Source organism: Syngnathoides biaculeatus, chromosome 15 (genome assembly GCF_019802595.1).
Source record: "Syngnathoides biaculeatus isolate LvHL_M chromosome 15, ASM1980259v1, whole genome shotgun sequence".
NCBI classification, from domain to species: domain Eukaryota; kingdom Metazoa; phylum Chordata; class Actinopteri; order Syngnathiformes; family Syngnathidae; genus Syngnathoides; species Syngnathoides biaculeatus.
In genome coordinates this window covers 18,029,084-18,054,251 of record NC_084654.1, presented here as the reverse complement: position 1 = coordinate 18,054,251, position 25,168 = coordinate 18,029,084, and the positions used below count along the sequence as shown (strand labels likewise).

The following is a 25,168-nucleotide window of genomic DNA, read 5'->3' as shown; positions in this document are numbered from 1 at the left end:
TCATTACACTTGAGAATAAGAATCATTTGGGTTTGTGTGTGTGTGTCAGTAGCCTCCTGTCCAGCAGAGACATGACACCCCCATCCCCCGTCCACCCCCCCACCCGGCTGTGACTCGTGCTTCGACACCAAATGTAGCCTCTAAAACACGAAAGGAGGACATTCAGGTCATGAAGTCAAAGACAGAGTGCAAAGGTACTCACACTTTTAGTACAAGTACAAATACCGTAATTCCCGGTCTTCCAGTACATTTGTAAAGGAAATACCATTTGGTACATACATATGCCGCAGCTGTGTAAAAGCCGCAAGTTCCCACATTGAAACACGAGATAGTTACAAAGAAAGACGGTACACAAGAGAGTTTATTGCTAATGCTAGCGCCGTGCTAATGGGCGGTTAAAAAAAACATACCCGTCAAAAATGAGACACGCCAGTAACATGCTAGCGCAGCGCTAGCAGGCCGGACTGGTAAAAGTCTCTTCCTCAGCACGTATATTCTACCGGTCTCACTTGCGGCCATTTAAAAAAAAATGCACAAATTAGCCGGATCACCACTTAAAACGCAGGGTCGAAAGCGTGTGAAAAAAGTAAAATAAACATCAACTAAAGGTAGTACTGGTTCAACTCCTGTTCTTAAGTGCAGTCAAATCTGAAGATGGATTAAAATGTATTTAGGTAGAAGTATATTTATCGAATGTTAAAAAAAAGTTAGATGTTGGTGTATTTTTTTTTAAAGCAAGTAATGAATGTGATCACCTTGGCCAAGCGTGACTAGCTCTTTTTAGAGACGATGGCGGGCAAGGTGCCCCGGCGGGTGAGGGTGAAGGCGGGCGGCGTGGAGCCCGGGACGGAGCCCTGCGGGCCCGGGGCGGCCACGTTGATTTTGGGCAGCTCGTAATGTCCGGCGTTGCGTCGGCCGAGGGGCTCGGCTACGTGCTTCGGGTTGTGCTGGACCAGGGGTGGAGTAGAGGTGGGATTAGTACTCCGTTCTTATCAAGTACAGTTTCTCTGTGAAGTACTTACCGTTATTAAAGGTGTGGCCCTGGCGTGTCTCCCCCTCATTTGTCTGCTGAGTCGAGTGGGTCGCCACAGTCTGGTTCGGTCCGAGGTGATGTGAGGTGTGTTCTTTTCCATGCCTTTAAACAGCCCGCACACTCCGGGAAGACGTTCGCATTTCATTTCTGCCAACCTGACGGGAAACAAGCACAGTTTTGTCTGGTATTAAGTACCGTAATTCCCGGCCTACAGAGCGCACCTGGTTACAAGCCTCACTTGTGTACATTTGTACAGGAAATACCATTTGGTACATACATACGTCGCAGCTGTGTAAAAGCCACAAGTGCCCACATTGAAACACGAAATATTTACAAAGAAAGATGGTACACAGAGTTTAACGCTAGCGCGGGGCTAACGGTAGCCGAGCTAACGCCAGTGCTAACAATATGGCTGCACCAAACCTAGTGCTAACACTAGCGCTAACAGGGCCGGTTAAAATATAACTTACAGGTAAATATCACTAAGACACTCCAGTAACACAGCAGCAACACGCTACCACAGCGCTAACGCTAGCTGCGCTAACGCTAGTGCTAACGCTAGCGCCGCGCTGAAGCTAGTGCTAAGCCTAACGCTAATGCTAACAGGGCCGGTTAAAATAAAACTTACTGGTAAATATCAATGAGACACGCCAGTAACACAGCAGCAAAACATTAGCACAGCGCAAACGCTAGCGCAGCGCTAACAGGGCCGGTAAAAGTCACTTCCTTGCCACATATATTCCACCGGTCTCATTCTTACCTTTTCTATTCGAATGCCCCCTTGCGGCCGGTTGAAAAAAAATGCACAAATTAGCCGCATCACTGCATAAACCCCGATTTTGAAAGCGTGTGAAAAAAATTCGGCCGGAAATTACGGTACACGTATTCCATTGAGTATTAAAAGGCAAAAAGGTGCCCATTTTAGGGGGTGAAAAGTGCAACGATATATTTTGTGCACTCACCGCATCTCCCGAAAGTAGGTGTGCCTCAGGGCCGTGGCGGCCGTGATGCGTTCGTCGGCGTCGTAGGCCAGCATCTGGTACAGCAGCGACACGGCGGGGGCGGCGCAGTTGGGCAGCAGACGCGAGATCCCGCTGCCCTTCTTGGCGGGGAAGTTGAAGTTCACCGATCTAGACCTGGACCCAAAAAAATCGGCGGTTGTGCATCGGCGCGACAGCGAGGGAACGTTCCGACGTTATTGCGGTAAATCTCCCGTGAGATGAACGAATATCAGTGATGAGAACGAAACGACGGCAACCTACTGCTTGAATTTGCGCAGGACGCTTTGGTCGGGAGTGCCCAGCACATCGTGGATCTTGGCGATCTGGTCCAGCCCGTGGGCGCCGGGGAAGAGAGGATTTAAGCTGAAACACAGGTACGTAGAGATGATCAAGTTTTACCTGAGCGGACGTCCTAACTACAACATGAAGTGCTGAAAGAAGAGTTGAGAACTACATCGATAGCACAAAAAGTATCCGAACAATCCCTCGAAAGCATGGAAAAATTGACACAGTCCAGAATTCAAACTATTACCGCTCTCGTGTCACACTAAACGTGTCATCGCTCCATTATTGACGATTTTGTTGTCTTTAAGTAAACATACAACAAACCACGCGTTGTGTATTTCAAATAAATAGTTGCCTAAAGACAGGAATAGCTTAATGCTAACATGCAGTGCAAAATGCCATTGACACGCTAACTTGGAGCGTCGATAGTTGCAGTTTTTAGAATGCACGCAGCATTGCAGTTGGAGCGGCACAATGAAATGAATCGTGGCATTAAATCATGATTCGTAATCTGTTTTTTTATGAACATTTTATACATGTTATTAGGAGGATGACAAGTGAGATGGATGGATGAGACGTCTGTATCCAAGAATATTGTAATAATAGCATGTTTAGCTTTTCTTTGGCTTTTATTGATTTATTCCATTCATTATTTATTTCAATGAGTCGAACAAGACTCTTTTGAACTCTTTTTACGTATTTTTTTTTTTTACTTCCTTGTACCATTGGCTAACTTCCACACGTTTAAAGCTCGTTTAACTGTTTATTTTTATGGATCAGCTGGAAAGCGTTGGCCTGACTGTGCTGAGGTCCCGGGTTCAATCCCGGACCCCGCCTGTGTGGAGTTTGCACGTTCTCCCCATGCCTGGGTGGGTTTTCTCCAGGCACTCCGGTTTGCTCCCACATCTCAAAAAACATTATTAATTGGACACTCTAAATTGCCCCTAGGTGTGATTGTGAGTGCAGCTGTTTGTCTTGATGTGCCCTGCAACCAGTTCAGGGTGTACCCCTCCTCCTGCCTGTTGACAGCTGGGATAGGCTCCAGCACTTCCCGTGACCCTTGTGAGGATAAGCGGCTAAGAAAGTGGATGGATGTTACTTTTTGAAAGTAAATGAGTTTCAACTTATTCCGAAAGATGTAAAATAGGTGTAATGAGACAAACCAGTGAGTGTTTGATTATTAGTCTTCATATTAACAGTGGTTAACATTTTTTTTTTTTTTTGCAGTTATGAATGTCAAATGTAACTTCAAATATTGTCAGTACGTATTAATAACAGGAAATTATCTCAAAATTTTATAGGGTTTAATGTATTTCCACACTCTTGCATATGGTTAAAGCAATAGAATTTGGCCTGTTTTGCTGCCGCTTCCCCCCTCCCGCCACTTGAACCAAGCTCAAGTCCCCCCAGGGCACCGTTGCGACACCCGACCGCCGTCGATTACCTCATAATCTCGAAGAAGACGCAGCCGGCGCTCCAGATGTCCATCTTGAGGCTGTAGTAGCCCTCGGTCAGCAGGCACTCGGGGGCCCGGTACCAGCGCGTGGAGATGTACTCGGTGTGCGGCGGCTTGGAGTGCACGCTCCTGCACAGGCCGAAGTCGCCCAGCTTCAGAACGTTTTGCTAAGGGGGAAAAAAAGCTGAAGTCGTCATTTTCATTGACGCGTGTAGCAGTAATAGCACCAAAAAATAATAATAATAATTGATGTCAACCTCAAAAAAAAAAAAATCTCACTTTGATAAGAATGTTTTCCGGCTTCACGTCTCTATGGAAGATCCCGCAGCTGTAAGGATAAAGTTAGAAACAATTGGATGAAATGAAACAGGTACAATTGTAATCAACAAATATTCAGATATTTCATTTTCTTAGCCGCTTATCCTCACGAGGGTCGCGGGGAGTGCTGGAGCCTATCCCAGGTGTCAACGGCCAGGAGGCGGGGTACGCCCTGAACTGGTTGCCAGCCAATCACAGGCCGCATGGAGAAAACCAGCCACACCCACAATCACACCTATGGGCAATTTAGAGTGTCCAATTGATCCATCCATCCATTTTCTTTGCCGCTTATCCTCACAAGGGTCGCGGGAGTGCTGGAGCCTATCCCAAGTGTCAATGAGTAGGAGGCGGGGTACACCCTGAACTGGTTGCCAGCCAATCGCAGGGCACAAAGAGACAAACAGCCATTCGCACTGACAATCTCACCTAGGGACAATTTAGAGTGTTTAACCAGGGGCCTCAGAACTGTGAGGCCAACGCTTTACCAGTTTAACCACTGTGCCGCCCTATTTAGATATTAAATTTAGATATTGATAATGATAAAAGATTCATTTTAAATGTGCTACTTACAACCAGCATTGCTTGTGGGACAACATGGCGGCAGGGGCGTGTCAAGACAATGCGGCTATCTGATTGGCTATTATTGTATGAGTGATTGACAGGTCGGAGAGGTCCATTGGGCCGGATTTTCTTTTTTTGATATTAACGCTACCTGTGCATGTGGTCCAGCGACTTGCACAGCTGGTACATGTAGTTTCTGACGGTGTATTCAGGCGGCGGCGTTTCTCTCTCTGCAACGTAAAAAAATAAGTACAAATTAAAAAAAAAAAAAAAAAAAAGTCACAGTGATATTTATTTAATGAAGTCGGGCCCACCTTGGATAAACTCGTATAAGTTCATCTCCATCAGCTCACAGATCAGCGAAACCGTGCCCATTTCCTTGTTGCTGAAACGACGAATCGGGGTACATGAGGCACGACCCGCAGAACCCGAAACCAAAGTACGGTGGAACGTCGCCGCGCAGAAGACTCACAAGATGAGTTCGTGCAGGTGGATGATATTCGCGTGCGGGCCGAGCCGCCTCATCGCCTGGACCTCCTGCAGGTTGTTGGCCTGCTCCACGCTGGGACGCCAGATATGTATTTCATAGCTGACCTTTCCTTTTTCTTCCCGTATTCCGCGCATTTGATCTCACCTGTTGACCGTCTGGTGCATCATCTTGCACGCGTACATCTTGCCGTCCCTCAGGTTCTGCGTTTTCACCACCACGGAGAACGAGCCCTCGCCAATTTTCTTGATGATTTTGTAGCCTGGTACAAAATATGGGAAAAAAAAATTTAGATTTTGCGCAAGGGCGGCGGCCATTTTGCAACTCGCGGGTTAGGGAATTGGGATTTAGCGGAAGGACAAAGCCTGCATTCCTTTGTTCTACTTATTTTCCTATACATCCACCCAACCGTAGATGAATTCAAAAATACATCATGAAACGTCTCAATGCTGTACATTTCCACCCCCCAGTCGCAATAACGACAAATATGCAAGTATCTAAATATGAAATCACTGTGTCATATTATCATTACTAGTGGTAATTCATCAATGTTGTCAACCTTATTTGCTTCATCGGACAGCAACAAAGCTGTGCTACACCCGTGATGGAGTGTAAGCATAACAAAAAAAATAAATAAAAATACATACATTTATTAATATAGTATAGTGTTACTAGTAAACTTGCATTGACGTGATTCAAGACACGACTTGAAATTCAATTTACGGTACATTTCTTCACGATGCGAACTGGCATCACGACTGCGACGCGTGACGAAAATAATAAAATCGAAATGATTTTTGAAAAAAATGGCAAGGAAGGAAAAAGGCGTCTTCGCCTAGCTCGGTTGCTAGCTTGACCGTCGCCTTGGCAACGGAGCACGCCTTCGCCCTCCCCTCTTGACCCAGCCGGCAACCGGCTGCCGCAACGTCTTCCTCCTCGGACGGGGAAAACGCGTCGTGCGGCTCGCAAAACGTTGCGTTCGTATCCAAGAGGCCCCGATGTTGCTTCTTTCTTACCCCTTTTCCAGAGGTGGGCGGTGTCGCCGAGCTCTCCGGTCTCGTCGCCGGGCTCGTGGCCGCGGTTGCTCCAGCCGTCGTCCGCCGCCGCCGCCTTGCACGCATTGCGAAGGTTGGCCCTGTTTTTAACGCCGATCAGCCAGTTGGAGTAGTGCATCATGAGTGCGTCGCGGCTCGCGGGGGGGACTGCATGGGGCTCAGTGCTTCAAGGATGTCGCCAAACACTTCCTAGTGAGGCCAAATCGTGTGATAGAATGAGCGGCGGGGGCGGTGAATCGTCGCAGTCGCAATCGTTGCAACGCATTCGTGGGGGAGACATTTTCACAAAGCCGTTCAAAATACAGTCTGGACACTGAAAGGAGAGGGCGCCATATTGTTACCCAGATTGACGTTGTGGAGACACCATTTATTTGAATTCATTTATAAATAATAATAATAATAAATAAATACACACAAATTTATTTTAGTAATTTTAAATAAACAAAATTACTTTTGATGAAATTAACTTCATAAAGATAAAACTATAAATAATTTGCTTAATTACTTCTTAATTATTTGGGGTTTTCCTCCAACAGGTGTTGTCTTTTTGAATTTTTGGGAAAATAATGCATCTCCAGTGCGGCACAGTTCTGAGATCCCAGGTTCAATCCCAGATCCGCCTGTGTGGAGTTTGCATGTTCTCCCCGTGCCTGTGTGGGGTTTATCCGGGTACTCCAGCTTTCTCCCGCATCACAAAAGTTCAACTACTGTGCGTTTGCCTCGCCGGCATAAAAGAGTTTCGTCACAAAGACTGAAAAGCTTTGATGTAAATGACGAGAGGAACTATTTTTATCTACTGCAATACTTTTGTTGTGTTACTGTTACTAATAGTTTGACTGCAGTAATGTTTCCTATGGTCCAACTGCATTTAGCATCTGCTTGCTAAAAGCTAACTTGTCTACGTTGTTGATATTTTAGTTGACAGAGGTTCATGAATATTACCTTATTGAATACTCTAAATTGTCCTTGGATTTAGGGCTGCACATTATTGGTAAAAAATGACATTCAGATTTTCTTTAAACTTGTGATATCGTTTGCAATATTAAAAAAAATACTGGATAACATTCACATAACATGAAAGCCAGGATCTTTTTCCCAGTCTGGAACAACTTTGCTTATTAAAAACGCAAAACTATTTCATTCGTTTGATCACTACCTTTATTTAGGTACACTGTAATATCGAGCAATAGACATCCATCGATTTTCTTCGTCGCTTATCCTCACAAGGGTCGCGGCGAGTGCTGGAGCCCATCCCAGCTGTCAGGAGGCGGGGTATACCCTGAACTGGTCGCCAGCCAATCGCAGCGCACACGGAGACAAACGGCCGCACTTAGAATCACACCTAGGGGCAATTTAGAGTGTCCAAGTAATGTTGCATGATTTTGGGATGTGGGAGGAAACCCACTCAGGTATGGGGAGAACATGCAAACTCCACACAGGCGGCTCCGGGATTGAACCTGGGACCTCAGAACTGCGAGACCAACGCTTTACCAGCTGCTCCACTGTGCCGCCCAATACAGTTATACTGTACAGTCATTAGCACATCCCTAATTATTCATCCATTTTTAATCTATCTGTTATCTATGTTTTAATGTATGCATCAGTATTTTTCGTATTTCAGTGTATTTGCAAAATTTGTCGTGTACCCCTGAAGATTGTCCTTCAATAAGGCCTTATTGGCCTCACAGTTCTGAGGTTCGATTCCGGCCCCGTTTGTGTGGAGTTTACAGGTTCTCCCCATGCCGGCGTGGGTTTTCTCCGGGTACTCCGGTTTCCTCCCACATCCCAAAAACATGCAACATTAATTGGACACTCTAAATTGCCCGTAGGTGTGATTGTGAGTGCGGCTGTTTGTTTCAATGGCTGGCAACCAGTTCAGGGTGTACCCCGCCTCCTGCCCAGCACTCCCTGCGACCCTTGTGAGGATAAGCGGTGAAGAAAAATTTATGGATGGATGGATAGATGGATGCATCTCAACTATTTGTTCGCGATGACTGGAAAAGCCGAAACCTCGAGCAACCAAGCAACTTGCCCAAAAATCTTACTTCAAAAGGGAGATTGTCAGAGGGCAATTTGATGAGAGACAACATGGAGTCCGGAAACCACGTGACGTAGTGTAACCAATACGCAACAGTGCGTTCCCGAATATTGTTTCCATTCACCGATCAAAAAAAAAAAAAAAAAAAGACGAGATGGCGGATGGCCACGAAAACTGAAGTGGCCATGCGCCATCTTGATACTCCCAAAACAAGCATGCCGACCTGTGCTGCGACAGCGATTAACTGTTAATCGCCAGTTTCGTGGCTGTGAGAGAACATTCCACTGGTAAGTTAGAAAGATTTACTTTGAAACTGCTAAATATTGTTTGTAAAGTTTTTTAAAAATTTTCTGATGAGCTTAATTCACTTGAACTAAGTTTTGTTTACAGTTGTTCACTGTTCACTCCCTGTTTCTCCTTTATAGGCCGACGTTTTTTTCGCAAAAAAAGCGTTGTAAATATTGTTCCAAACCTCATCAGTGGATAAGTAAGAAAATACATTTTGTGTGAAATTTTGGATGAATTTCATAATACAGAACTCTGCAAATTGAATTTGATTTTCAAATGCGAGGTTTAAATTTTCTGTATGAAATGGGATGTCGCAGACAACAATTGAACTCTGTGTTTAGCATGTATTTTCCCATTGTGAGTCCTTATTTCCCAAAAATTATCTAACTGACTTGAAATTTCATGTTTTTATGACAAAAAATGCTTAGATTTTTACGATGTTATGATGATAGTGCTTCACAGAGTATTTTGGGAAAAGTTAACATCACGGAAATCGGGCCCTTGGAAATATGCAATGTTTCGTGGTAGTCACGGTGTTATATGCCTTCCTTTGCACTTAAGCCATTTTTTGTCTTACCAAGTCGAATTAAAAAATCCTTCATTTTACCGGAACTGTAAAAATGTCAAGCTCACACGACCAGTTTTAATTCTACATGCCAAACTTTTAAGAAAAACCCTCCCATAATCCAACCTGTTAAAGACAAGTCCTCCACACGTTTTGGGAGTACCAAGATGGCGGCCAACTGGCTTCCACCAATCGACACACCGCTCGATGCGTATGCGCTATCCAGTCTTGGTCAAATTCGCTTTGCGTCGGCTTCCGTACTACCGGTGGGAATCCTGCACAGTCGTACTAAATCGTCAACGCGCAACAGTCTGGCACGAGCCATTATTAACGCGTTGAAACACTTTTCCCCTTTCTGTAAGACACTCTAAATCATCATGAAAACAAGGTTCACCACGGCGGACATTAGGGCCGCTATCGCCGAGATAAACGCCAAGTAGGTGACGTTCGTTTCCCGTCCATCCGGGGGTCGGCTTAGCCCAAAAATGCTAACGTGTTTCCACTCGTGACAGCTACACGGGCATGAGAGTGAACAACGTGTACGACATAGACAACAAGACGTACCTCATCCGGCTCCAAAAGTAAGCCGCGACTTCTAAGTCCACTCGTCACTCGAGTCGTGTGGGTGCCCAAAGTTCAACTACTGTGCTTTTGCCTCGCCGGCATAAAAGAGTTTCGTCACAAAGACTGAAAAGCTTTGATGTAAATGACGAGAGGAACTATTTTTATCTACTGCAATGCTCTTGTTGTGTTACTGTTACTAATAGTTTGACTGCAGTAATGTTTCCTATGGTCCAACTGCATTTAGCATCTGCTTGCTAAAAGCTAACTTGTCTACGTTGTTGATATTTTAGTTGGCAGAGGTTCATGAATATTACCTTTATTGAATACTCTAAATTGTCCTTGGATTTAGGGCTGCACATTATTGGTAAAAAATGACATTCAGATTTTCTTTAAACTTGTGATATCGATTGCAATATTAAAAAAAATACTGGATAACATTCACATAACATGAAAGCCAGGATCTTTTTCCCAGTCTGGAACAACTTTGCTTATTAAAAACGCAAAACTATTTCATTCGTTTGATAACTACCTTTATTTAGGTACACTGTAATATCGAGCAATAGACATCCATCGATTTTCTTGGTCGCTTATCCTCACAAGGGTCGCGGGGAGTGCTGGAGCCCATCCCAGCTGTCAGGAGGCGGGGTATACCCTGAACTGGTCGCCAGCCAATCGCAGCGCACATGGAGACAAACGGCCCCACTTAGAATCACACCTAGGGGCAATTTAGAGTGTCCAAGTAATGTTGCATGATTTTGGGATGTGGGAGGAAACCCACTCAGGTATGGGGAGAACATGCAAACTCCACACAGGCGGCTCCGGGATTGAACCTGGGACCTCAGAACTGCGAGACCAACGCTTTACCAGCTGCTCCACTGTGCCGCCCAATACAGTTATACTGTACAGTCATTAGCACATCCCTAATTATTCATCCATTTTTAATCTATCTGTTATCTATGTTTTAATGTATGCATCACTATTTTTCGTATTTCAGTGTATTTGCAAAATTTGTCGTGTACCCCTGAAGATTGTCCTTCAATAAGGCCTTATTGGCCTCACAGTTCTGGGGTTCGATTCCGGCCCCGTTTGTGTGGAGTTTACAGGTTCTCCCCATGCCTGCGTGGGTTTTCTCCGGGCACTCTGGTTTCTTCCCACGTTTGAAAAACATGAAACATTAATTGGACACTCTAAATTGTCTGTAGGTGTGATTGAGAGTGCGACTGTTGTCTGTCTCTATGTGCCCTGCAATTGGCTGGCAACCACTTCACGGTGTACCCTGCCTACTGCCCGTTGACAGCCGGGATAGGCTCCGGCACTCTCCGTGACCCTTGTGAGGATAAGCGGGAAAGAAAATGGATGGATGGATGGCCTATGTTTTGGCCTCTTTTTTGCCCAGTCAGCTGGGATAGACTAGCACATCTGAAATCTTAAGGAGGACTAATGCTAAAGATGGATGAGGTGTTGCTGATGCTGTAAAATGTCACCGATGTCACTTTGTTTTTTTTTTTTTAAACAAACAAAAAAAAGGCCTGACAGCAAAGCCATTCTGCTGCTTGAATCTGGCATTCGGATTCACTCCACAGACTTCGAATGGCCCAAGAATATGATGCCTTCAGGCTTCGCCATGAAAGTAGGATCTCGTTTTTACACTTTCGGAAGCGTCCTTGCTATTTCGCCTGCTTTCGCTTTGACAACAAATCCTCACCGCGTTTGCAGTGTCGAAAGCACCTGAAGACGCGGCGGCTGGCGCACGTGAAGCAGCTCGGCGTCGACAGGATCGTCGACCTCCAGTTTGGCTCCGACGAGGCGGCGTACCACCTCATTGTGGAACTCTACGACCGGGTGAGAACACGCCGCTGAGTCCGTATTACCGTGAAGTTACCTTTGATTGAGACCTTTTGATATGAATCCAGTTACCGTAATTTCCAGCCTATCAGTCGAGACTTTTTTCACACGGTTTCAACCCTGTGGTTTTTGTGTTGATGCTGCTAATTTGTGGATTTTTTTTCTAACGACGACAAAGAGGCACTTAAGCGGAAAAGGTAAGAGTGAGACCGGTGGAATATATGTGCCGAGGAAGTGACTTTTACAGGTCCGGCCCTGTTAGCGTGTCTCAGTGATTTTTACCAATATGTTTTCTTTTTTTTTAACGCTAGCATTAGCATTAGCACGGCGGCACTTGCGTTAAACTCTCTGTGTACTATCTTTTTTTTGTAAATATCTCGTACTTCAATGTCGTTTTCAATGTGGGCATTTGCGGCTTTTACACGGCTGCGGCCTATGTATGTACCAAATGGTATTTCCCTGACAAATGTACTGGGTGAGGCTTATTACCAGGTGCGCTCTGTAGGCCGGGAATTACGGTACTTATTCTACGTAAAGGGACAAGCTGTGTTTCCACCTGCTCTGCAGGGCAACATCATTCTGGCAGACCACGAGTACACCATCCTCAACCTGCTGCGCTTTCGCAACGCCGAAGCTGAAGACGTCAAGATCGCCGTTAGGGAGCGCTACCCGGTGGAGAGCGCCAGACCCCCGGAACCGCTTATCACGTTACAACGGTAGCTTGTTGGGACCTAACCCACTCAAGACGCAATGTGAAAATTGTCATCCCTGGCACGATTAACATACCATAATTTCCAGCCTACCAGCGGCGACTTTTTTCACACGCTTTCAACCCTGCGGTTTATGCGGGGATGCGGCGCTAGCGTTAGCCCACTTGGTTATAAGCCTCGATACACAGAGTTTAACCTTTTCCAGGCAGGTGTTGCAATTTTGCAACAGGTTTAATTTAATAAAAAATTGTAAGTCCTGTGTATCATTTTCCTAAAGTATCAGATTTTCCTCTCTGCAAAATTTTATTTGGTCCAGAGAGAGTTAAGGCTAGCGTTGCGCTAACGCTGGCGTCGCGTGAACACGAGCATAAACCACAGGGTTGAAAGCATGTGAAAAAAGTCACGGCTTGTCGGGTGGAAATTAATGCTAGCGTCGCGCTAACGCTAGCATCGCGCTGATGGTAGCGCAGCGCTAGCGTTAAACTCTTTCTGTGTACCGAGACTTATAACCAGGTGCGCTCTGTAGGCCGGAAATTACGGTATTTAAATCATGTCAATCAATTTCCTCCAACGTAGACTCACTGAAATCATCGGCGAAGCACCGAACGGAGAGCAAGTGAAAAGAGTGCTGAACCCTCACCTCAGTGAGTCCAGACACAATTTGATTGCGGGTCGCCTCTTCCTCATCGATCATATTGCTGAAGTTGTATTTTGTCAATTTCCGCAGCGTACGGAGCCACTCTGATCGAACACTGTCTCATCGAAGCCGGACTGTCGGGCTCGATGAAAGTCGACAGTCAAGTGGAAGCGTCCCAAGGTACGGTCGCGCGCTGAAATTTGCGTCCAGTCACGGGATTGAATCTGACTTCGGGCGTTTCTGTTCCAGTGGCACCCACAATCTTAGAAGCCCTGCGAAAGGCCGAGATGTACATGGAGAAGACGGAGAGCTTTAGCGGCAAAGTATGTCATCTTTGTCATCGTTTAGTTTTTATAATTTTTTGGGGGTCAGATGTTTTGAAGTTGCAAAAGATTAACTTTGTTTTGTTGAAGGGCTTCATTATTCAAAAGAGCGAGAAGAAAGCAAGTTTAACGCCCGGGAAAGCCAGCGAGGAGCTGCTCACGTAAGTCGCCGCGCACAATAGAAACTGGGATGTTTTGACGTTTTTGATATTTCCATGAATGACGGAAGGTGTTTGATGTTTTTTTGGCCTCACAACTAAATCATTTTCAAGAAAGTAAATTACGCAGAACACTTAATAGCGCTAAAACACGTGATTGAAAGATATACTGTGTATGGAGTGCAATTAAGTGGGATAATATTGTTACTAATATGATGAATATGTGTATAGTAAGTTCCATTGATTAATGTACATATTAGTTTTAATATGGAATTAGGTCAGAAATTATATAAAATAATACAAACATAAAAATAAGCACCACAATCATTGGTTATTATTTACGAATGAGCTATAACGTTCTAAAAAAAAAAAAAAGTAAATGAAAGTATTTTCAATGGAGTTGATTTTATTATTAATACCAACAAAATCACCTATATTGTATCACACTAAAGATTTTTTTATCATTACCATATTTCTAGCATTTTGTAATTTTTTTACATTTATAATTGTATATTTGTTAGATTATATAAGAATTAAGTATTCATCAATTTTACTTCTTTTAGCATTTTAAAATACATAATGAATAACTGCATATTTGTTAGATTATATAACAAGTATTCATCAATTTGAGTTCTTTTAACTTTTTAAAATGCATTCTGTATATATACTGTATATTTGTTAGATTATATAATAATTAAGTTAATCAATTTTGGTTCTTTTAGCATTTTAAAATACATAATGTATAATTTTATATTTGTTAGATTATATAATAATGAAGTATTCATCAGTTTTGGTTCTTTTAGCATTTTAAAATACATAATGTATAATTGTATATTTATTACATTATATAATAATTAAGTATTTATCAATTTTAGTTCTTTTAGCATTTTAAAATACATTATGTATAATTTTATATTTGTTATATTATATAATAATAAAGTATTCATCAGTTTAGGTTTTTTCAGCATTTTAAAATCCCTAATGTATAATTGTATATTTGTTAGATTATATAATAATTAAGTATTCATCAATTTTAGTTCTTTTAGCATTTTAAAATACATAATGTATAACTGTATATTTGTTAGATTATATAATAATTAAGTATTTGTCAGTTTTGGTTCTTTTAGCATTTTAAAATACATTATGTATAATTGTATATTTGTTAGATTATATACTAATTATGTATTCATCAATATTAGTTCTTTTGGCATTTTAAAATACATAATGTATAATTGTATATTTGTTAGATTATATATGAATTAGGTATTCATCAATTTGAGTTCTTTTAGCATTTTAAAATACATAAAATATGTAATAATTACTCTAAATTCACAATAAATGTCACTAGGCCAAATTATTCAATTTTAGACGGGAAAACACATATAATTAAACACAATGTAGGCGACGAAAGAGATTTTTGGATTTATTGGAATTATTAGTGCGTGATCGTTTGTAATTCCAGATATGATGAATTCCACCCATTCCTCTTTGCCCAGCATTTCAAAAGTCCCCACTTGGAGTTTGAGTCCTTCAACAAGGTACAGAACTGATATTTGTTCGCATCTCTTGGGCCGTTCGCCACCGCGCTCACGTGTCGCGACGCTGCTGTGGCAGGCGGTGGACGAGTTCTTCTCCAAGATGGAGAGCCAGAAGATCGACATGAAGGCTTTGCAGCAGGAGAAGCAGGCCCTGAAGAAGCTGGAGAACGTCAAGAGGGACCACGAGCAGAGGCTGGAGGCCTTGCATCAAGTTCAGGTGAGGGCCGAGCGACGCCCCCCTGGGATTTCGAGTCCGCAACGGATCTTTTAGAATGTTGGGGAAGCCGGCCGAAATTTTTACGCGCTGTCATTTTGCGCCACCCGCGGCAGGAAGTGGACCGAGTGAAAGGGGAACTGGTGGAGATGAACCTGGCCGTGGTGGAGAGGGCGCTGCAGGTGATCCGCAGCGCGCTGGCCAACCAGGTCGACTGGACCGAGATCGGCGTGCTGGTGAAGGAGGCGCAGGCCGCCGGCGACCCCGTGGCGTGCGCCATCAAGGACCTCAAGCTGCAGACCAACCACATCACGATGCTTTTAAAGTGAGACCGACCGACGCTTCCACGCTGACCAAAATGACTCCATGCTCTCCTTTTGAATTTTGATTTTTTTCAATTTTATTTTAGGAATCCTTATATCGCTGAGGAGGAACAGGAGGAGGAGGAGGCGGAAGAAGCCTTGAAGGAAGTCGTGCCGGAGAAAGGCAAGAAAAACAGAAATAAAGACAAAGGTCAGAACAAGAAGCTGCAGAGGAACAAGCCCCTGCTGGTTGACGTGGACCTCAGCCTGTCGGCCTACGCCAACGCCAAAAAGTACGTCGCACCCCAAACTGGCCAATCACGTCGCAGCACACAACTGCAGTTTCACACTTAACCCTTAAATTTGATCCCACTTTTGACCTTTTGTTGGAAAATATTGATTCGGTTTTTGAACAAATTGCTTCTCGAACGGATTTTGGTCGAGAACGGAGGTTGTACTGTAGATAGTTCTGGTAAAATGATCGTTAAATATTACAATATGATGCTGTGCCCGACTGGCTTTATTGACCTTTCTCTGCGTGCTATGAATGAATGGGTGAAAAAAAATAAAATGTACAAGCTGGCACTTTTTTGTAAATATTAAAATTTATAAAAAAAAAATAAATGTCAGCTTTTGTTCCGCTTTGCAATTTTAGGATCAGGGTGAATTAAATTAATTATTCTAGTGACAACAACAAAAAAAAAAAAGAATGGCACAAATTGTGTCCCTAGATTAATTTCTGCACATTTTCACCCCAATTGTTGACGCCCACGTGTGTGGTGTTCAGGTACTACGACTGCAAGCGCAGTGCTGAAAAGAAGGAACAAAAGACCATTCAAGCAGCGGATAAGGTAAGAACATCCTTCTCACCTGCTTTGTGCCGTGAGACAATTGGAAAAATGCTCTTCTGACTTCACTCAAGGCGATGAAATCGGCAGAGAAAAAAACCCAGCAGACCCTGAAGGAGGTCCAGACGGTGACCACCATTCAGAAGGCCAGGAAGGTCTACTGGTGGGTGGCCCACGTCACACCGTTTACAAAGTCGTTCTTTGCGTCATCTCAGACGTGTTTTTCCTCCTTTTGGCAGGTTTGAGAAGTTCCTTTGGTTCATCACCTCGGAGAACTTCCTGGTGATCGCCGGGCGGGACCAGCAACAGAACGAGATGATCGTCAAGCGCTATCTGCGGGCCGGTAAAGACGCTTCCGCTCGGCGTTGACGTCGTACAGCGTTCCGCTGCTAGATCCCGCTTTATCCTAATGTCGTTTCACATTTTATGTTAACAATGAGCGAGCACATTTTGACAAAATTGTATAGTTTGTCTCAATATTTTTGTGTTTGAATGACATGGTGATTTGAGATTCAAGTGACCTGATTTCGACTTTTTCAAGATAGAATCAACCAAAATATTTATTTATTTAAAATGATTGAAATTAAAAGACCCATATAACTCTTTAAATCCGCTATCTTACGCTATCAGGGTAGCTAAGGCTAGCAAATAGCATTTGTTTTGCAGCGTAGAACCCTTTAAGCAATTGATATTTGAACACAATCGATAGAGCAACACATGTATACAAAAAAATGTAACAGTCACTAGCACATATTCTTTATCCTCTGCAAAGAATAACTAACGTTACTGCTGCTTACTGAGGAGCTGAGACTTCTACATATATCTGTGGAATATATCGCCCCCAGGTGGCCAAGGGCCGCACACCGGAAGGAGCGGCGCAATGTCCATTGAAGTGAAGCAGAAAATGTATCTCGTTTTTCTTTTTTTTTTTTTTTTTTTGCCAGGTGACATCTACGTCCACGCCGACCTCCACGGCGCCACCAGTTGCGTCATCAAAAACCCCTCAGGTGAGTCCGCTCACGTTTTGCCTCATTTAACGATTGACGTCATCGTCCCCGCCCTCCCTCGCAGGTAATCCCACCCCCCCTCGCACGCTGACTGAGGCGGGCACCATGTCGGTGTGCTACAGCGCCGCCTGGGACGCCAAGATAGTCACCAGCGCCTGGTGGGTCCACCATCATCAGGTGCGTCGCCCAGGACAATACTTCCACCAGTTGAATGATTGGAAATAAACACTTCGTTTTACCGTAATAATCATCAATTATTACTATTTGTCAAATTGAAATCTAAAAAAACTTACAAAGTTATGTGATGTAACTCCTGGCCTACGGAGCGCACCTGGTTATAACCCTCGGTACACAGAAAGAGCTTAACGCTGGCGCGGTGCTGCTAGCATTAGAGTGGTGCTAGTGTTAGCGCGGCGCTAGCATTAAACTCTTTCTGTGTACCGAGGCTTATAACCAGATGCGCTAACACTAGCGCTGCGCTAGCCTTAGCACGGCGCTAGCATTAAACTCTTTCTGTGTACAGAGGCTTATAACCAGGTGCGCTAATGCTAGTGCCTCATCACCGCATAAACCGCAGGGTTGAAAGCGTGTGGAAAAAAGTCGCGGCTTGTAGGCCGGAAATTACGATATATATTTTTAAGAGACGCACAGAAAAATACCATACTATGTTTACATCCATGTTTTGAAGGGATAAGTAAACCAAAAGTGATCCACAGAAAATATCCTGGTAAAACTTGAACAAAAAATATTTCCAGTTTGAATTAAAAAAAAAAAAAAAAAAAAAAGTCACCAGTTGTGAAATAAAAGTGTTGCCTTTTAGGTGTCCAAGACTGCACCCACAGGAGAGTACCTGACCACGGGTAGCTTCATGATCAGAGGTACGAAAACTTTGACAGCGTTTGTTTTACTCACAAAAGTAGGCGCTGATTGCAATTTTTTTTCCACTCAGGAAAGAAAAACTACCTGCCGCCTTCCTACTTGATAATGGGCTTCGGCTTTCTCTTTAAGGTAAGCCATCGAATGAAGTTACTGCTGGTTCTGTACAGGAAACTGTGTTCTATTCCAAATCAGATTTAGTTTTTTGTATATCGGGTCATTCAAAAATAACATTTCCTCTGCGTACTAAACCGATGGTGTCAAACTCATTTTTCTCATTTTTCGGTTTCCCTCAGAGGCCCGTTACGACGGTGAAACAATACAAATATTTCATTATCTCATCATATTTACATCAATTTATGATTGACTTTGGGAATCAGAAATCAATGGTAATGTGTTTCTCAAATATTCATAGAAAAATGCTTGTAATATCTCATCTTTATTTATGATGCATGACAATTTGAAATTTTTGTACAAATTTTTACGAGAATAATTGAAATTGACACTCTAGATTTGGCTTCACGGGCCACATAAAATCATGTGGCAGGCCGGATCTGGCTCCCGGGCCTTGAGTTTGACACCCGTGTACGAAACCATGGTTGGTTTTATGTTCTGTGAACTGAACTTCAGACCACCAGACTCATATCCTCGGACTATATTTTGTCTCCTCCCAGGTAGACGAGCAGAGCGTGTTCCGGCACAAAGGCGAGCGCAAGGTGAAAACGGTGGAGGAGGACGTCGAGGAAACGGCGTCCAGGACCGCAGAGTTGTTGGAGGAAGGGGAGGAGCTCATCGGTAATCGCTTTACGGTGATCCCTTGTTATGTTGAGGTTCACTTTTTTTTTTTTAACTGAGCAATACCTGCACATAGGTTTCTCTGTAGTTTCACTTACTAACATTGAATGAAAATTAGTACATTGAATTATTGGTCACTACTTTGTGTATTTTGTCTATTGCGTGTTTTTATTATTATTTTTTTTTAAGTACCGTGATTTCCAGCCTATAAGCTGTGACTTTTTTTCGCACGCTGCAGTTTATGTGGCGATGCGGCTAATTTGTGCATTTTTTTTCTAACGGCCGCAAGGGGGCACTCGAGCAGAAAAGGTAAGAATGGGACCGGTGGAATATATGTGCCGAGGAAGTGACTTTTACCGGCCCAGTTTGTGCTGCGCTAACGTTAGCGCTGTGCTAGTGTGTTGCTGCTGTGCTGCTGGCGTGTTTCAGTGATATTTACCGGTAAGTATTATTTCAAACGGCCCTGTTATTGTTAGCGCTAGCCTTAGTACTAGCGTTAGCGCCGCACTAGTGTTACACTCTTTCATTGTACCGTCTTTCTTTGTAAATATCTCGTGTTTCAATGTGGGCACTTGCGGCTTTTACACAGCTGCGGCTTGTGTATGTACCAAATGGTATTTCCTTTACAAATGTAGTCGGTGAGGCTTTTGACCAGGTGCGCTCTGTAGGCCGGGAATTACGGTAAATCCGGCGACAAACGAGGCATCACTTTAACAATCATAAGATGACCACGAGCACCTCCCCAGGCGAAGATAGCGGCGCGGAGGATGGAGCAGAAGTTACGAAAGAGGAGCTCGAGCCAGGGGAAGGCGGCGGAAACGATCCAGTGACGATTCCGGGCGAGGGCGCAACGGCGTCAGACTCGGAGAGCGGAAAGGAAGACGACGGGAAGGAGGCCCAACAGGAAGTCGGCGAGGAATTGAGCTACCCCGACACCACCATCACACTCACTCACCTGCGGCCCAACAAGTACCAACCGTGGAAAAAAAATCACGATTTTTCAGGAGTGTCAGGACATGAAACTAATGATCGTTTTTTGTTTTGCTCCAGGATCTCCCAGAACTTCACCGCCAAAACAGAAGAAGCATCTCAGGTTCACTTCCTTGGATGGGTTTCCCGCAGAATCCCATCTCGCGGGCCAATTTAACAACGAATGTCTCTCCAGGCTGACGTCGACACACAAGGGAGGAAGCACATGACGGCCAAACAGAGAAGGTGAGTCAGAAGTTGTTATCGAGTACGAGAGGGCTGCGAGCCTTTGCAGTCATCCGGGTCCGCGGCGGGTGTTTAGTCACATGCCGTAATTTCTGGCCTCCAAACTGCGACTTTTTTCCCACGCTTTCAACCCTGCGGTTTATGGGGTGATGCGGCTAATTTGTGCATTTTTTCTAACGGCCGCAAGGGGGCACTCGAGCGGAAAAGGTAAGAATGAGACTGATGGAATATATGTGCCGAGGAAGTGACTTTTACCAGCCCTGTTAGCGCTGTGCTAGGAAAGAGCGAGAGGAAGACCAAAGAAAAGGTTGATGGATGTTGTGAGGGAGGACATAAAGACTGTGGGTGTTAGAGAGGAAGATGCGCGAGATAGGCTTAGACGGAAAAAGATAACACGCTGTTGCGACCCCTAATCAGGACAAGCCGAAAGGAAAAGAAGATGATGTTAGTGCTGCCCTAGCGTTAGCGCTGTGCTAGCGTGTTGCTGCTGTGTTACTGGCGTGTCTCGGTGATATTTACCGGTAAGTTTTATTTGAACCGGCCCTGTTAGCGCTACCGTTAGCGCGTTGTTAGTGTTCTCGTGGTGTTAGCATTAGCACTAGCGCGGCGTTACCGCGAGCGTTAGTGCTAGCGTTAGCGCGACGCTAGCGTTAGCATTAGCACTAGTGTTAATCTCAGCCGGGAATTACGGTATGCCTGTTTATTTTCACGGCTGGATCTCTGTAAAAAAAACTTATGATGTCTTGCTTAGAGACGAGAAGAAGAAGAAGCAGAAACAGGAAGTGAACGAGCCGGAAATGAAGACCGAGGATGCGCCCGCCAAACAAGAAGTGGACCGTGAATCCAAAAATGGTTCCGTACCATCCCAGCAGCCACTGAAGAGAGGACAGAAGGTGAGATTTTGCTCAGAACAAGATGGAAATTAAACAGTTTCACACAACACCTGATGGTCACCGAACGAAGACATCGGAGTCGATTTGATGGGCTTTTAAGAGAATCGAGGTTAAGGTGACGGCGTGAGAAATGAGAACCCGCCCACGTTGCGTCCTGTTTTGGCACCAGAACAAGCTGAAGAAGATCAAAGAGAAGTACAAGGACCAGGACGAAGAGGACCGTGAGCTCATGATGCAGCTGCTTGGGGTACGCGCCCGCCACCGACGCGCCGACGAACCGACGTTCGCAGCGCTCCGCGGTCACGCGAGCTCTCCTGGTCTTCTCAGTCGGCCGGTGCGAGCAAGGAGGAGAAGGACAAGGGGAAGAAAGGCAAGAAGGGGAAGGGGAAGGAGGAGCCCCCGAAGAAGCCCCCTCCCAAAACTCGCCAGGAGGTGACCGTCGCCAAGAAACCGCAGGAGACGGCCGTCGAGGGGGAGGAGGCGGCTTCTGCTGAGCAGGACGAGAAGGTTACTAGCTGTAGCATCTTCCGTCATTTTGTTGTCTTGATGTTTTCGTGCAACGGTATATTAAAACTTTTTAATATAAACTTCCATAAAGCGTGTGTTTGGAAACTCAAAAAAGGGCCGATTTCCTGAACAGTTCTGATCTTGGAGATCCGAGGATGACGCCCGACAACATTATGAAGCTTGTCGTTGCTATTTACTAACTTTGTATAGTTTTCCTAGTAAATGAACCGGGATAATAAGCTTGAATACATGTTACAAATTTTTTGCAAATTTGCGCTCATGCAATAGTGAATAAACATAAAAATAAGCAAGTGACCAAAGGCAGATACAAAATTTTAAATAGTTTTTTTTTGTCAAAATACTTAATAAATTTGAGTAATGAGCAGCTGAGGAAGAGGAAGCACATTTGAACTATAAAAGAAAGTTTTGACATCTCGACTTTGTTCTTGAATTATTGTTGTTTATATTGTTAAAATATTGCAGTCGCAATACTTAAAATTACTATTCAGTTTGTGCTTTCACACTCAAATGAATGAATCTTCATTAAAGTATTTCAATGTCATTTTTAAAATGCTGAAATTAGTCTTTTTTAAAAAAATGTGAAAAATAAATATTGTGATAGTATTACCATATTGTAAATAATACATATAACTCCAATTTGTGGCATTTCAGAAGCAATTGACTGGAATATGTATTCTGATTTACAGTAAAACAGACGTGTACTAATGTGGTGGTGGAAATCGTTATAAATGAAACTAGACTCTCTTTTTTTCGTTTTTCAGGAGGACGACGTGGATCCCGACAACCCCGGAGCAGAGGTGACCGCATGTCCTCGAACGTCTCAAAGCCCTCATTGCGTTCTCAAAACTTTTCCACAGCAAGTACCACCTCAAAACGTCAACCATATTGTCCTTCAAAGTTAAATACAACTGAAAGTTGCAATTTACCACCACTAGGGGGCAGTTCACAGTACGACTACGCTTGGTGAATCCTTGCGACTCTGTTGTGCCCGTGTTGTGCAAACTAGATTTTTTTTTTCTCGTTTACAGGTGGAATTTCTGTCTTTTTAAATTGCATTGATTTAAAAAAAAATATATATATCCATTTTTCTGCAATATTCCGACCGTAACCTATGTCCTAATCCACACGTTCATTTTCCGGTCCAACTTTTGCAAGAAAGGTGGAAGATTAGATACACGTCTGATGATTGGTCGAATGTGTTCCTCCTGACCAATGAAAACTCTTGCAATTTACTACCACTAGGGGGCAGTCCACAGTACGACTACGCGTGGTGAATCCTCGACTCTCTTGTGACTGTGCTGTGCAGACGTGATTTTGCCGTTTATAGGCGGAATTTCCGTCTTTTTAAATTGCATTGATTTAAAAAAATCAAAATCAATCCGTATTTCTGCAATATTCCCACCGTAACCCATGCCATAATCCACACTCATTCATATTCCGGTCCAACTTTTGCATGCAAGGTTGAAGATTAGATACACGTCTGTTGATTGGTCGAATGCGTTCCTCCTGACCAACGAAAACACTTGTTGGATACGAGGCAGGTCATGCGGCCATTTTTAAGTGAACAAGACGGCGGCGCTCGAGAGGAAAGACGCCTCTCGAGTGAAAGAAATTGATAGATATGTCAAAAAAAAGTTTCGATGTGATTGGGTGGAAGGAGAAATCGTCGATACGGTTGGAAAGAAGGAAGTTAGCACTCTGTTAAGCGAAATATGAATTCAGTTTAGTCGTGAGTTGAATTTGTAATTTTTTGGGGTAAAGCTATGCAGCTAAATAATGAATATTGTGTACAGTTTGGAAACAGAATAGCATTTATTTATCGATGTACTCGATATATTTGATTGATAATACAATTTATAAAATTTGCACTTCCATTCGGTCAAATCACGCGTCTGGTTGTGTTTTGCGCGTCAGGAAGCGGAGAACCTTCTGACGTCGCTGACGGGCCAACCTCACCCCGAGGACGTGCTGATGTTCGCGGTGCCCGTGTGCGCCCCCTACAGCGCGCTCTCCAACTTCAAGTGGGTGGCGCCGGGTTCCGGTCGGCTCGTGTTTCAAGCCGTAAAGAAAGCGTCACGTTTATTTTATTTCATTTAATTTTTTTTTTTTGCACCGACAGGCACAAAGTTAAACTGACGCCAGGCTCTCAAAAGAAAGGCAAAGGTAACAACTGTTTTTGAGACCACGGTGAAGTGTCGTTATGTGAACCGCTACGCATGTAGGGCAGACTACACCACAGGGGTCAAAGTCGAGGCCCGGGGGGCCACATCCGGTCCGCTGCATGATTTTATCTGGCCCTCGAAGGCAAATCATCTGTATCGACTTCCGTGATTTCAGTTCAAATCCGTATCAAAATTTCAAATTGTCAGGTCGTATAAATAATAACGTCGAGATATTACAAGCGTTTTTGTGTTACTAAAACCCATTACTCGTGATTTCTGATTCCAAAACTAGTTCATAAATTTCATATGAAAAATATGATGAGGCAGTCAAAGATTTTTATGCTTTGGCGGTCATAACGGCCCTCTAAGCGGAAACTGTCAGTAAAATGTGGCCTGCGACAAAAATTAATTTGACACCACTAGACTACACTGTGTGGGCTTCTCACACATTTTACATTTTAAAGTTCCATATTTTTTCCCAGATTCTAATTTCTAGACCGAAAGCAGCAATTAATTTGCTGACATTGCCGCAAATAAACTGATATTCTATGAAGTCGGCAAATCATTTCTAGATTTGGGTTGAGGTTACCCTGACCCAACATTGTTTTGAAACACTAACTGGAAACTTTCCATCCATCCATTTTCTTTGCCGCTTATCCTCACGAGGGTTGCGCGGACTGCTGTAGCCTATCCCGGCTGTTGACGGGAAGGAGGCGCTGTACACCCTGAACTGGTGTCCAGCCAATCGCAGGGCACAAAGAGACAAACAGCTGAACTCACAATCACACCAAGGGGGAATTTAGAGGGTCAAATTAATTTTGCATGTTTTTGGGTTGTGGGAGGCAACCGGAGTGCCCGGAGAAACAGGCGGGGCCGGGATCGAACCCAGGTCCTCAGAACTGTGAGTCCAACGCTTTACCAGCTGACCCCACCGTCCCACCTAACTGGAAACTTCGAGCCCCAAAATTGAAAAACATAACCCTGTTTTGCAAACCCGCTCTTAAACTTCAAAAATTATCTTTAAATTCTAAATTTGAAGCTCTGATCATTTTGAAACTGAACTTTGCTTTTCTTTTTTTTTTTTTTTTTGGTTCCTTCCAGCTGCCCGAACTGCGCTTTTGAGCTTCATGAAAGCCAAGGAGACTTCTGTGAGAGAAAAGGACTTGTTACGCAGCGTCAAGGTAGCTGACTCAACTTTGCTTTCGGAACTGAAGCCAAAATTACGTTTAAAAAAAAAAATGTATTGATTTTTGCTCGTGCTGCAGGATGCCGACCTGTCCAGGAACATGCCCGGTAAAGTCAAAGTGTCCGCCCCGAACCTGCTGGCTGCCAAGAGGAAGTAAGACTGCCGTACACAAAGGAAACGCCATCGACCTTTGGATATTTTTATATACAAAGATGGACTTTAATGACCAAAATTATTTTTTGAACTAAAAAGAAAAATCACAAACATTTTTCTGTTGTGC

The 25,168-nt window shown here is 43.9% G+C and overlaps 2 protein-coding genes across 5 annotated transcripts; one reads left to right on the top strand and one right to left on the bottom strand.

The window, feature by feature from the left end:
* Nucleotides 1-343: 343 nt before the first annotated feature.
* Nucleotides 344-9,776, bottom strand: LOC133513827 (MAPK/MAK/MRK overlapping kinase-like). The gene is made up of 12 exons (XM_061844947.1): nucleotides 9,652-9,776; nucleotides 6,158-6,385; nucleotides 5,289-5,403; nucleotides 5,127-5,216; nucleotides 4,969-5,039; nucleotides 4,806-4,884; nucleotides 4,055-4,103; nucleotides 3,764-3,942; nucleotides 2,296-2,397; nucleotides 1,996-2,169; nucleotides 1,023-1,188; nucleotides 344-947 (listed from the first exon to the last, which is right to left on the bottom strand). The coding sequence occupies exons 2-12, from the start codon at nucleotides 6,315-6,317 to the stop codon at nucleotides 771-773; spliced, it is 1,362 nt and encodes a 453-aa protein (XP_061700931.1). The 5' UTR covers nucleotides 6,318-6,385; nucleotides 9,652-9,776; the 3' UTR covers nucleotides 344-770.
* LOC133513824 (ribosome quality control complex subunit NEMF-like) lies at nucleotides 8,142-25,106 on the top strand. 4 transcript variants are annotated; one of them, XM_061844938.1, is made up of 32 exons: nucleotides 8,652-9,523; nucleotides 9,600-9,668; nucleotides 11,179-11,281; nucleotides 11,368-11,493; nucleotides 12,064-12,212; nucleotides 12,783-12,850; nucleotides 12,934-13,023; nucleotides 13,093-13,166; nucleotides 13,257-13,327; nucleotides 14,787-14,862; nucleotides 14,939-15,079; nucleotides 15,193-15,401; nucleotides 15,486-15,671; nucleotides 16,166-16,229; nucleotides 16,301-16,389; nucleotides 16,466-16,569; nucleotides 17,171-17,233; nucleotides 17,298-17,410; nucleotides 18,054-18,111; nucleotides 18,183-18,241; nucleotides 18,784-18,904; nucleotides 19,651-19,873; nucleotides 19,955-19,997; nucleotides 20,070-20,119; nucleotides 20,871-21,012; nucleotides 21,182-21,259; nucleotides 21,340-21,519; nucleotides 22,302-22,337; nucleotides 23,455-23,561; nucleotides 23,660-23,703; nucleotides 24,804-24,883; nucleotides 24,968-25,106. In XM_061844938.1, the coding sequence occupies exons 1-32, from the start codon at nucleotides 9,465-9,467 to the stop codon at nucleotides 25,043-25,045; spliced, it is 3,153 nt and encodes a 1,050-aa protein (XP_061700922.1). In that variant the 5' UTR covers nucleotides 8,652-9,464; the 3' UTR covers nucleotides 25,046-25,106. The 4 variants fall into 4 exon arrangements, with proteins under 4 accessions (XP_061700924.1, XP_061700922.1, XP_061700923.1 ...); XM_061844940.1 differs by lacking the exons at nucleotides 8,652-9,523; nucleotides 9,600-9,668 and adding an exon at nucleotides 8,142-8,521; XM_061844939.1 differs by lacking the exons at nucleotides 8,652-9,523; nucleotides 9,600-9,668 and adding an exon at nucleotides 9,699-9,789.
* Nucleotides 25,107-25,168: the final 62 nt, after the last annotated feature.

Bases quoted from the DNA above. Each gene is read 5' to 3' on its own strand.
- LOC133513827 (XM_061844947.1), bottom strand. From the start codon at position 6,317: ATGATGCACTACTCCAACTGGCTGATCGGCGTTAAAAACAGGGCCAAC. The intron at 3,943-4,054 runs GTGAGATTTTTT...TTTCCCCCTTAG, and splicing joins CGGAAAACATTCTTATCAAA to CAAAACGTTCTGAAGCTGGG. The intron at 1,189-1,995 runs GTGAGTGCACAA...GTTTCCCGTCAG, and splicing joins ACCTACTTTCGGGAGATGCG to GTTGGCAGAAATGAAATGCG.
- LOC133513824 (XM_061844938.1), top strand. From the start codon at position 9,465: ATGAAAACAAGGTTCACCACGGCGGACATTAGGGCCGCTATCGCCGAG. The intron at 16,390-16,465 runs GTGGGTGGCCCA...TCCTTTTGGCAG, and splicing joins AAGGCCAGGAAGGTCTACTG to GTTTGAGAAGTTCCTTTGGT. The intron at 17,411-18,053 runs GTGCGTCGCCCA...GTTGCCTTTTAG, and splicing joins GGTGGGTCCACCATCATCAG to GTGTCCAAGACTGCACCCAC.